Source organism: Mus pahari, chromosome 16, assembly GCF_900095145.1.
Source record: "Mus pahari chromosome 16, PAHARI_EIJ_v1.1, whole genome shotgun sequence".
Classification (NCBI taxonomy): Eukaryota; Metazoa; Chordata; class Mammalia; order Rodentia; family Muridae; genus Mus; species Mus pahari.
In genome coordinates this window covers 28,873,973-28,885,580 of record NC_034605.1, presented here as the reverse complement: position 1 = coordinate 28,885,580, position 11,608 = coordinate 28,873,973, and the positions used below count along the sequence as shown (strand labels likewise).

The 11,608-nt window shown below is 47.4% G+C and overlaps 1 protein-coding gene across 2 annotated transcripts in view; it reads right to left on the bottom strand.

Annotated features, from left to right (window-relative positions):
- The window catches only part of Gpld1 (glycosylphosphatidylinositol specific phospholipase D1), a 49,361-nt gene that overhangs the window by 2,605 nt on the left and 35,148 nt on the right, over positions 1 to 11,608 (bottom strand). For both annotated transcript variants that reach the window (XM_029547690.1, XM_021215541.2), the window contains exons 16-25: positions 9,455 to 9,565; positions 8,904 to 8,978; positions 8,656 to 8,812; positions 7,554 to 7,695; positions 6,030 to 6,138; positions 5,859 to 5,952; positions 4,406 to 4,585; positions 3,549 to 3,709; positions 1,479 to 1,505; positions 1,341 to 1,391 (exon numbers count right to left, since the gene is read on the bottom strand). In XM_029547690.1, coding sequence (XP_029403550.1) covers positions 1,341 to 1,391; positions 1,479 to 1,505; positions 3,549 to 3,709; positions 4,406 to 4,585; positions 5,859 to 5,952; positions 6,030 to 6,138; positions 7,554 to 7,695; positions 8,656 to 8,812; positions 8,904 to 8,978; positions 9,455 to 9,565 — 1,107 coding nt within the window. The remainder of the gene's footprint in view (positions 1 to 1,340; positions 1,392 to 1,478; positions 1,506 to 3,548; positions 3,710 to 4,405; positions 4,586 to 5,858; positions 5,953 to 6,029; positions 6,139 to 7,553; positions 7,696 to 8,655; positions 8,813 to 8,903; positions 8,979 to 9,454; positions 9,566 to 11,608) is intronic.

The window sequence follows — 11,608 nt, the reverse complement described above, 5'->3', positions numbered from 1 at the left end:
ATGAGTCACCACACCTGGCTCTTTAGTAGTATATATTAAGATAAATTTCTTAAATCTATATTTATTGAAATGTTAAATATATGGAAACTTTGGGAGTCCCACTGCTGTGTTTCTTGCCTACAAAGATATTTGCATAATTATGTAAAAATACAGGCGCAAGAATGTTCATTACAGCACTATCTGCAATAATAAAAAATGGAAATAACATAAGAGTATAATTTAACTGAGTTATGGACTGTCCAAAAAATAAAGTATTGTGTAACTATTGGGAAGTACTTATTTGAAAGGAAATAAAGGTGCATAACAGTGTAGCCATGGTGTACATGTCTGTCTAGAACAGCAGTTCTCAACCTGTTGGTTGTGACCTCTTTCACGGGGGTTGCCTAAGACCATCAGAAAATACAAATGTTTACATTACAATTCATAATAGTAGCAAAATTACAGTTATAAAGTAGCAACAACCATAATTTTATGGTTGAGGGGTCACCAAATTATGAAGAACTGTATTAAAGGATTGCAGCATTAGGAAGGTTGAGGGCCACTGCTCTAGACTCATTAAAAGACTGACCAGGCACCCCGGATGTCACCCATCAGGTTGCCACCCAGCCTGACAACCTGAATTCAGTCTCTGGGACCTATGACTGGTGGGAAGAGAAAACCAAAGCTCTCCCCTGCTCCTCTGAGCACCACAAGTGTACCGTGGCCCGTGAACATAACTTGTAACACACACAAATAAACATGTTTTAAAAATCAGCAGTCTGGACATTGTCATTGCAGTGCTCTACAAATGTCATAAAGGGCCAGGGGATACTGGAGGCTGTGTGAGAACTGTCTCAGGAGCTGTGCTGCAGTGTGGACAGCCATAGACAGTGGGAAGGAGAGCGTGTCCTCGGTACCGCACGCAAATGCCCTTGAGTCATGGACCCTGACATCCAACGGCATTAAAAACCTCGTGTCAGCAAATAATCTTCCAGCTATTTAAAATATTTGTTAAAAGTTATAGTTGGCCCACGGGCCTTGCTAAGCCCTGCTGCAGAATAGCAGAGGGAGGGTGTGGGGGGGCGTGGGTCTCACACTTAAAAACTAGTGGGGTTAGCTGGGCGTGGTGGCGCACGCCTTTAATCCCAGCACTCGGGAGGCAGAGGCAGGCAGATTACTGAGTTTGAGGCCAGCCTGGTCTACAGAGTGAGTTCCAGGACAGCCAGGGCTACACAGAGAAACCCTGTCTCGAAAAGCCAAAAAACAACAACAACAAAAAAAAACCTAGTGGGGTTAAGTTCCTGTTTCCAAACTAAGAAGGAGTTGTCAGAGCTGGTGTCAAGCACAGGCCCCGTACTCACCCTTCCCTTAGACCGCACAGACACGAGCGAGCTCCCAAACCTTGAACTTGCCTGTAAAACACACACACCGTGGTTTGTTCAACAGCTGACGTAAGTACAAGGGGCTGGGGTGGGGGTGTCAGACCTTGGGGTACTTACCTCTGGAGAAGTTAGTACATACTGTGCCTAGAAAAAAGAGCAGTGGGGAGACCTTTAGCATGGTTACGTAATTGCTACTCATGCAGAGCTCTGAGCCAGTCTGACAGCTTTGTACTCAAATTTCAATTTCCAGATTCTTCCAAGTATGCCCTGTAACCTAGAAATTCCATTTACAGAAGCCTAGATCCTAAAACCTAGTCTGTTGTAAGGAATCATGGGAATGTTTGCCCTGGGGTGTATAATAGAATCAGCCACAATGACTCACGATCACCACTTCTGGTAAGTCAGTTAAATGGGATTATTCCAAGATAAAAGAGTTAACAGAGCCCCCCTCCCCACCCCCCTTAGCAGGATCTAGTGTAATGCAGGCTGGCCACAAACTCACTAGATAGCCAAGGCTGGCCTTGAATTCCTCCTAGTCCTCCTGCTTCTACCTTTGGGGTAGTAGAGTTACAGCCATTACCACCACATCTACATGCCTCTAGAACATGTGTACTTTTCCATAAAATCTAGGCTCTGGCTGGGCTGCTGTCCTTTTTGTCCTCTTTACATCTTCGACTTATTTTACTTGGGTTGTGTGTGCATGCATGTGTGCCAAGACATGCATGTGGAGGTCAGAGGGCAACTTGAGAGTAGGTTCTCTCCTGCCATGTGGGTCCTAGGCCCTCCGTCTTGGCAGCAAGCTCCTTTAGACACTGAGCCACCTCATTGGCCCAACAATTTTCTCGATATGAGGTGAATAGTCCTCATCCAGAATGCCCGGGTCCAGAGTTTAGATTTGGGATCTTTCTGGTTGTGAAGTATCTACAGATACATTGTGGGATGCCCAGAGGATGGGCCTGAGAGTAAACAGGAGATATATCTGTCAGGCCCACAGCCTGACAGTTCTATACAGTATGGTAATGACTGTACCCTACTGTAGAATTTCCACTTGCAGTATCATGTCAGATCATGAGAAGTCTTTGCTTTTGCAGTAATTCAAGTTTTAGCCTGGGGATGCTCAGCTTGCATACTGTTTGATTAAAACCTGGCACTTGGGAGGTGGAAGTGGGAAATTTGAGGCCAGCCTAGACTATACCTTTAAAAAAAAAAAAAATCAAGTTAATTTGTGAACAAAACATGCATGTTGGGATCCTATTGGTTAACAAGTGTTAGAAAGAAGTCTTAGTGCAGGTCCTTGGCTGCCATCTGCAGTGTGTCTTGAACAGAAGCCCTCTGTCCTTCAGTCTCTTTGTCTGTCATTGGCATCAAAATAGCTTTGTAGCTCTGATGTGCATTCGGCTGCACACAGTGCTTTATTGTGTGCACGCTAAGTAGGACATGGTACTGCTAGCCTGGGATCCCCACACCAGTGAGGCAGACACAGGGAGACTACCACAAGTTCCAGGCCAAACAGGACTACATGGCAAGACCCTGCCTCCTGCCTACTAAAAGATTATGCACTCTGATTAACAGGGGAAAGCTCTGTAGAGTTCTAAGTAGGTTAATTTTAGTGCTCCTCTTTGTGTTTCTGTATTTTCTACATTTTTCACACTAAACTTTCATTTTGCCATTTAAAAAAATCATTTTTTGTTTGTTTTTAAGACAAGGTCCCACTTTGTAGCCCTGGCCGAGAACTTACTATGTAGACGAGGCTGGCCTCAAACTCACAGAGACCCAAATATCTCTGTGTCCTGGGTGCTTGGGTCAAAGGCATATGCCACTACACCTTAATTTTCAAATTTAAGAAAGATAACAATAAATAATAATAACAAATAATAATAGCCAAGCTAAATGCTTGGAGACGTAAGGAAGCCCATCAGAGAAAGGAGTAAAGAAGCAATACACAAAAATCAAAACGCTGCAGTTTTTGGTGAAATTCCAATGTGGCCAGAACCTCCTTTAGCTCCCTGCCCTGGGCACCTACTCAAGTCATGGCCAGCTGTGAACACGGACCAAGTCCAACTGGGTTCCAGCTCTAGAGGCAGCCAGCATAGCTGTAGGCACTCGGGCAGCTGGGCAGCAACCCCTGCCAGATGACTAGATAGGCACTAGACCTTGCCCATCATGGAGTCCGCAGGCCTCCCTTACCTTCTCCTCCGGACATGGAGTCATCCAGGACTTGCATTTGCCGGTCATGTCACCTAAGGTGGTATGCATGCCATTATAAATGTACACTCGCCCATCTTCTCCCCCTAGCAGTCCGGAAGTGACATCTGTTATTCTCAGTGGAGCAGCCATGATGATTTCATCTGTTAACAAAAAAAGTGGGAAGAAGCATTAGACTCCTCTCAGCCTTCCTTCCTCCACCTCTGGATCCTGAAAGTACCTCCCACAGGTCCCTGGCGCGCCCTTCAGTCTGCCATGGCTGCCTCCAAAGTCAGTGAAAGGCCTTTGTTTCCCACTATGTCATCCATCAATAACAGACCTGGTGGCCCTCCCACTAAGTCTGTAAGAAATGTAGCTTGTTTGTGTGCATCTAAGTTCAGGTCTATAGAAGCCCTTGAAGCCAGGCGTGGCACACGCATGCAGTGCCACCGCTTGGAAGATAAAGGCAGAAGGATCAATAATTGAAAATCAGCCACACACGGAGTTAGAAGCAAACCTGAACTAAGTGAGGTGGTGTCTTTAAAAAAAAGTTTCGGGGGCTGGAGAGATGGCTCAGCAGTTAAGAGCACCGACTGCTCTTCCAAAGGTCCTGAGTTCAAATCCCAGCAACTACATGGTGGCTCACAACCATCCGTAACGAAATCTGACTTCCTCTTCTGGAGTGTCTGAAGACAGCTACAGTGTACTTACATATAATAAATAAGTATTTAAAAAAAAAAAGTTTCTTGGGCCACTGGACTGTCCACAAGGAAGCAGAGCCTAGTCCATCTAACTGGAACATGGGTCCATTGAGTATGAAGGGAGTTAGCTTTAGCTAAAGTCACTATTCCCAGCCTTACCTAAGCCATCATCATCCAGGTCAGTCAGGTGTAGAACACTACCAAATCGAGAAAAGCGTCGGTCTCCACTGAAGGTGCTGAGCAGAGCAGGCTGTGCCTTCTCGGGGGCTAGCTCGTACATCCGAGTGGCTCCGCCCTGGTGCAGGGTCATGGTTAGGAATGCCATTTTAGACACGTCATCTGAAACAAGCCACAGGGCCTCCTAGCATTGTAAGAGTGAAAAGAGGACCCCACCAGCGTCCCATTTGTGCCCCAGGTATGTGCACTTCAAGTGCAGCATGTTCTCACACTGTCCTGTCCCCCAACTGTGCGGTGACCACGCAGCCAAACCTTTGCCAGATATAAGTTCACTATTCAAGTCTCTTCCCCACTCACAGGAAGCAAGCATTCTGGGAAATGGTTTGGCACTATGCAGGGAAGGTGTCAGAACACTGGCTCCTCTAGACTAGGAATCTCCCTGATACCCATCGTATCAGAAAAGTAGCCTGTAATGTGCCTAAGGCCCAGCCCCTCCTCCAGGACAATGTGAAAACATCCCCCCCCCCACTGTTTCCCTCAAAGGATAGTAGTAGGTACAAGTGAGAAAAGCGCTATATATGTAAGTACAACCATATTTTTGGAGAGTATTTGACACAGAACATGCTTACAATAAGATAGGAATACATTTTCTAGTTAAGAAAGAAAAGTACATGAGGAAGTTGCTGGTAGGTCTTCTATCCCACTTTCCCAACCCCCACACGCTTCAAGTGGCCAGTGTTATTAAAGGACTTGACTACACTAAAACTAAAATTTTTAAAAATAATTTAATTTTTTTTAAAAAAAATACAAGTTACACTTTTTAAATATTTATTCTGTATATGTGTATCTTATGTGCAATGAGTGCCCACAGGAGCCAGAAGGTGGCCCTGGACCCCCTAGAGTTGAAGTTACAGGCAGTTGTAAGCCACATGACATGGGTGCTAGAACTGAGCCATCTGTGTATCCCGTAATTTCTGGGTGTGTTTGTTGGGACAGTCTCATATAGCCCAAGGTACTCTCAAACTCACTACATCGCAGAGGTTGGCCTTGAACCCCTCTGATCCTCCTGTCTCTGCTTGGCCTGCGGGAATGAGGACCCACAGAGTCAACTCCAAGTTTCTGGTGAGCCTAGGCTAAATAGTGTCTCAATGACAAAAACAGAAATAAAACAAAACAAAGCAGCTCTTCTCTAGCTCCGGGGTCAGAGTGGGGGGGCTTTAAACTCACTTTCATGCATCATTTCAACAACGTTTGAAGTGTCGATACTATAGCCGTTTTGTAAATGATGATATACAAATTCAGAGAGGTTAAATACGCAATGCTACTCATGACTTTTAAACAGGAAGCACTTAAGCCCACTTAAGCCTGGCAAGTTCCCATGACTTTCTGTCAAGACAATATGGTCAAAGAGCCTCATGGGATGTGGCTGACCTACCATGAGTAGGGGCTCCAACCAGCAGGACTTGGGTTAGGGTCCCATTCACCCTCACATAACCACTGGACAGGGAGGTCCCCAGCTTCCCCATCGTCTGCAAAGAACAATTGGTTGTTACCCGATTGAGCAAGCTCCTACAGCACTCTGTCCTGGAAAGAGAGGCTGCCGTACCTTATCTCCCGAGATGGTGATGGTGCTCTGGCGGTCTGGGGGAAAGTAGCCATACACCTTTCCCAGGCTCTTTTTCTCTTGGTTCTTTTTGTGGATTGAGCGTGCCATCCTGGGTAGAACACAGTAGTTAGTGGCAGATGCAGGATCCGGTCCCCAACGGGGTTCAGTGTCCAGGAAAGGAGCCGCACCCTACTACACAGACCCTTGGGCTCTGTTCTGTGATCCTGAACTGCCAGAATTGGCTCCTGTGAAGTTAATCTCACAAACGTGGAGGATCCCAGGTCTCGCATTGACCCTCCACCTCCTCTCTGCAGCAAAAGCAGAGACGCCTTCTACTGGTCCACACTCAACGGCCCACCCCACTGCTGGTGTTCTAGGGGAAATCCTGACTGCCAGGACTTCTGAATCAGACTGTGCTGGGGGCAGTGTCTTTAAAAGGATCGCTGAGTGAGAAGGAACACTGGAGAGAGCCATAATCAAACAGGACTTAGTCCTTATATTAGATTATATGAACAGATTAGTCCCAAGACACCAGAGGGCTGTGAGACTCCCAGGGTGGAGGTCAAGGAAACTACTCCCGTTTTCTCTGCATGGCCACATGATTGGCTTACTTCCTGACGGTTGTGATGCTGCAGATCCAGAGCCAAGTGGTCTCCGGCTTCCTTTAATAGCTGCCACTCACTCACTCACTGCCCGTCCCCGTATCTCACCTAGCATCTCCGTGACTCTTAGTTAAAACCCAGAGGCAACTATCTCCCACCAACTCCAGGCTGAACATCTTCTGGAAGCCTCTGAAGCTAGCAGCCACTCCTTGAGCTTCTGTAACCTACCTGTTGTTTCCACCAACTTATTTGGGGGGGGGGGATGCTTTGGTTTCTTGCTTTCTTTCGTTCTGTCACTAATGTAATTTCATGAAACCATTTCTGCATTTGAACATGTCATTTGAACAACTTAAATTTGCATCCCTGTGCCCCAGTCAGTCATAGGTGGCTGAAGAATAAACTAGTTCTGGGGCTGGAAAGATGGCTCAGCTGTTAAGAGCACTGGTCGCTCTTCCATGGGATTCAGGTTTGATTTCTAGCACCTACATGGTGCCTCATGGCTGTAACTCCAGTTCCAGGGAAGTCTCACACCCTCTTCTAGCCTCTGAGGGCCCTGTATACAAAGATTTTCAAAAAGAATAAGCCATTTCTTATTTCCTTTGAAGAATGCTGCGTCTTGCAGGGATGACTCTAACAAAGATGGCTGTATATAAGCCAAACAGGAGCAGCACCTTGCCCACACTTTGACTGGAGACTTCCAGCTTTCAGAACAGTAAAATGAAATATTTCTATGTTTAAACTCCTTGTCTGAGAAATTCGTTGTGGTGGTTCTTGCAAGCCTGTGCCTCCCTCCAGAGCCGTTCCTTCTAAGGGCAATAAACCATTCACCCCCTTCTTCATACCTCACACGTAATGAGGTCCCCAATACCTGGCACCTGCCCCTATGTGCATCGTCTCCTCTGATCCCGATGTCAACACTGACCTGCTGACATTCTTCCAGGTCGGGCTCCCAATCAGCAGCAGGCTTCTGTTTGCCACTGTGACCCCGTGAAGGGAATATCCAAACCATGAGAAGTCCTCCTCCCCGTTCACCTTCCAGTCAGCTTCCTCCAAAGTCAGTGATTCTAAAGCACACCAGGCTCCATCAGCCAACCAACCAATCATCAGCCAAGAAACCCAGTCCCAATAAATGGGCATGAAAGGAACAAAGAAAGGTGGGTTCTAGGCATAGGGGTACACGTCTGGAATCGCAGAATTTAGAACGTGGCGGTGGAAGGATCAAGAGTTCAAGGTCACCCTTGGCTCTATGCAGTTTGAGATTAGCCTGGTCTTAAAACCAACCCTCTCTATGAGTGAATGGGTGGTACCTATCCCTCTTCTGAGGGAGGACCTGGAATAGAAGGGACAGGCCCTGTTAATGAGCATATGAGAACCAGGACCTTTCTGAGACTTTGCAGACCTTGTTGGTTATATATGGATCCCAGGGCCCTAGCACTATTCGCAGATGTCACACTTCAGACATGAAGTGTGTTTCAGGAGCCCATTTCCAAAGAGTAAGGAAGGATACGACTCAGAAAAGCCTTCTCAGGGCACTTGGAACAACCGGGTTGTCTCAGGCCCTCAGCCTTCACGGCATCTGTTTCACTCTCTGAAGCTGTGAGAATAACCTCTTGTTCCTTTGTATGTGGACCAAGAAACCAGGTGACCTATGGTATACTCGGTGATTATTCTTTATTAAACATTTATTTATGGTGTGTGTGTGTGTGTGTGTGTGTGTACCCACATGCCATGACATACATGTGGAGGTCAAAGAACAACATCTCAGGAGTCAGTCCTCTCCACCATATGGGTTCTGGAGATGGAGCTCAGGTTGTCAGCCATAGCAGGAAGCCACTTACCCACTGAGCCATGTCACCTGCCCTCACTGGCATTTCTCTCCCCATCTTTTGCCACGACCTCTGTCAGCATGAGAGCCTGTCTGTTAGCAAGTGACATTATAGCACACACAGGCGCCCACATGCAAGAGAAGTCGTGGCATCCACGGTCAAGCCGAGATCTCTGCCCCTCCCCCGACCAGCGTCTACCTTTGTCATTCCGTCTGGGGTGAGAATAAAAGGCGGCCACGATCCCCCTCTGCTTCCCTCCACCTGGTGCGAAAGGGGAGCCAATGACCAGATCGTGCTGGCCATCTCCATCTGCATCTGTTGCCAAGAGGGTCCAGCCCAAGTTACAGTAGGTGTCCTTAGGAGGAAGATAGGAAAACACAAGCCATCAGCCCCAGAGGCCGAGGGGCAGCAGCTGAGCGAGGCCCAGACATAAGGCAGAAACGTACCTTGCAGGAGATGGTGATGTTAGGGGAAGAAGGCAGCCTCCCTTGCTGGGAACCATAGTAGACATACACCGAGCCCTAGACAAACACCAACAAACCATAATGCTTTCATGGTACCGAGAACCCTAAACCCTAAAATACAGCAAAACAGAGAGGACTGACTCACTAGTCCCAGAAACACAGTCTGGAAACTGGCATTTAGCACTGCTGTTTGTTTAACACAAGGTTTTGTTATGTATTTATTCCATACTGGCCTAGAACTCGTAACAGTCCTTCTGCTTTTGCCTCCTAGTAGGGATTACTGGCCTATATCATCATGCCTAGCTATGTTTCCTTTAAATCTTCACTTCCATGAGACTTAAAAGAGCCCCCAAAGTGGGGGGGGGGGGCATTTTTATTCCTGTCGTCTCCCAGTCTGTAGCCACGGCTGTGTGTGGCAAAGGACCTAACCCAGCTCCTCCCCAGAGCATGTTCCCTCTCAGTCCCTGTTACCTTCCTGCCAGGCACACTGCTCCACACACACACCCCCACCTCTGCCTTCCTCCCAGCCTTACATTGTAGGTGAGCTGCCCTGAGCCCACGGAGGGAGCGCCCACAGCCAGGTCAGGCAGCCCATCCTGGTTGAAGTCCAGCACGGCCAAAGCTGAGCCAAAGCGACCTGAAGGCTGAGGAAACACAAGTTACTTCCCTGGGCTAAGCATGGCCTTCAGACTCCCAGCATGGAGAGCCTGGGCCCCCACCTACTGCCCATAGGCCAAGGCCCAAAACCTCAGTGTCCATAGCACATATGGGACACATTCTGGTAGCTCTGCCGTAGGCAGACTTTGGGTAAGCCTATCTTAAGAAGCTGAAGTATAAGAAAGCAGTCAGTTCTTGGGAGCTCTAGATTTGTAGAGATGGTCTTGTGTACTTCAACCCACACTACAGTATCCCCTGTGTGTGTGTGTGTGTGTGTGTGTGTGTGTGTGTGTGGTGTTTGGGGTTGAATTGAATGTCTTGCACATCCTAGGCAAGTACTCAACCATTATATATAAATATTTATTTTATATATATATATATATATATATATTTCCATTTTAAGACAGGGTCTTACTAAATTGCCCAAGCTGGCCTTGAACTCACTTTGTAACTTGGGCAGGCCTTGAACTTGTGACCCTCCCTTCTGTCTCAGCTTCCTGAGTAACTGGGTTGTCATGCTTATACCACCAAGTTCAGCTGAAAGTATCTAAGCACTAAGTAACAGTCACCAAGTGCCAGCACCAGCAGCTGACTTCTGTGGACTAAGTAACAGTCACCAAGTGCCAGCACCAGCAGCTGACTTCTGTGGACTAAGTAACAGTCACCAAGTGCCAGCACCAGCAGCTGACTTCTGTGGACTAAGTAACAGTCACCAAGTGCCAGCACCAGCAGCTGACTTCTGTGGACTAAGTAACAGTCACCAAGTGCCAGCACCAGCAGCTGACTTCTGTGGCACACTCATGATGTGGAGGCAGAGCCACACTGCCTGGCGCGGTGGCTGCCAGCCTAAGATGGCTACTATACCTCTGTGTAAAGAAAACAATACAAAACCAGTCTTGCCGCTGCAATGGCCCCATTTCACATATGCAAGCATCCATTTCCATTGGTTCTCAACATTACAGAGCACTGCTACTGTATGTGGTAATGCTGCCACATCACATACATTCCTGCCCGTGGTGGCAGGAAATTCTACTGTGGATTAAGTGAGGTGCTGTACTTATTAACCTCACACCCCATTCTTAAGAGGAAAAACTGGTTCTATTTTAACATAGTTTGTTCCCACCATAGATTTTTCTCTTTGTATATTTTTTTCTCCTCCTGTCTAAAACCAGCCTAAATTTAACTCACAACTTCTCTGCTCTCCAGAGCTTATACCACAGGGAACCATCTGGCAATGGTAATGTTGCCACATCACATATGGCCCAGTGCCCTATATATTGTCTATTGACTAATTCCTGTGGTGTGTGCAATGGTACCTGTGGCGTCTGGCCTTTTGATGATGACCCAGGAACATGACAAAGAACAGAGGACTGCTCCAGGAATGGAGGGTGGGGACCAGTGATGAGCTAAGCCTTGCCCTCTGCAGATGATCCGTGTCATCTCCAGCAGCTGTGCTGGGGCCCTCCTGAGATTCAGCCTCACAGCAAAGCGCAGAGTAGCCTTGAAACAGCAATCCTAGTCCTCCATGGTAGCCAAGGACACAGGGAGGCTCATGATGACACAGGGCTGGCCACAGGCTTCCAAAGTCTAGGTCATGCCTTCTTCTGGCCATCGTCCAAGCTGCCAAAGGTCGCACGAGGAGGAGGGCACTATGGAGCCATCGCCTCCTCTCCCATGTGGACTTTGAGAGAGTTTATCATGCAGGAAGCCACTCCCCAGAATTTTAGACTTTACCTGCTGGTTTAACAGCAGTGACTGTGCAGAAGTATGAGAGACAGGACATCTTAACTTAGTTCGGAAATATTTCATGTGACGTCAGAAGACTCCATAAGATGGAACAGCCTTTACAGGGTGACCCCATACCCTGGGCAGGAGACTCACATTCACATGGCAGGTCTAGGACAGCTTTCATGAAAGACTAAGCTAGATCACAAACCCCGTGAGCTTTTAATTTGTCTTCACAGACAGGTGTGATGGTATCTTCTCTCCCCACAGCATGAATAACTAGCAATGGAGAAGTAACTTGCCCA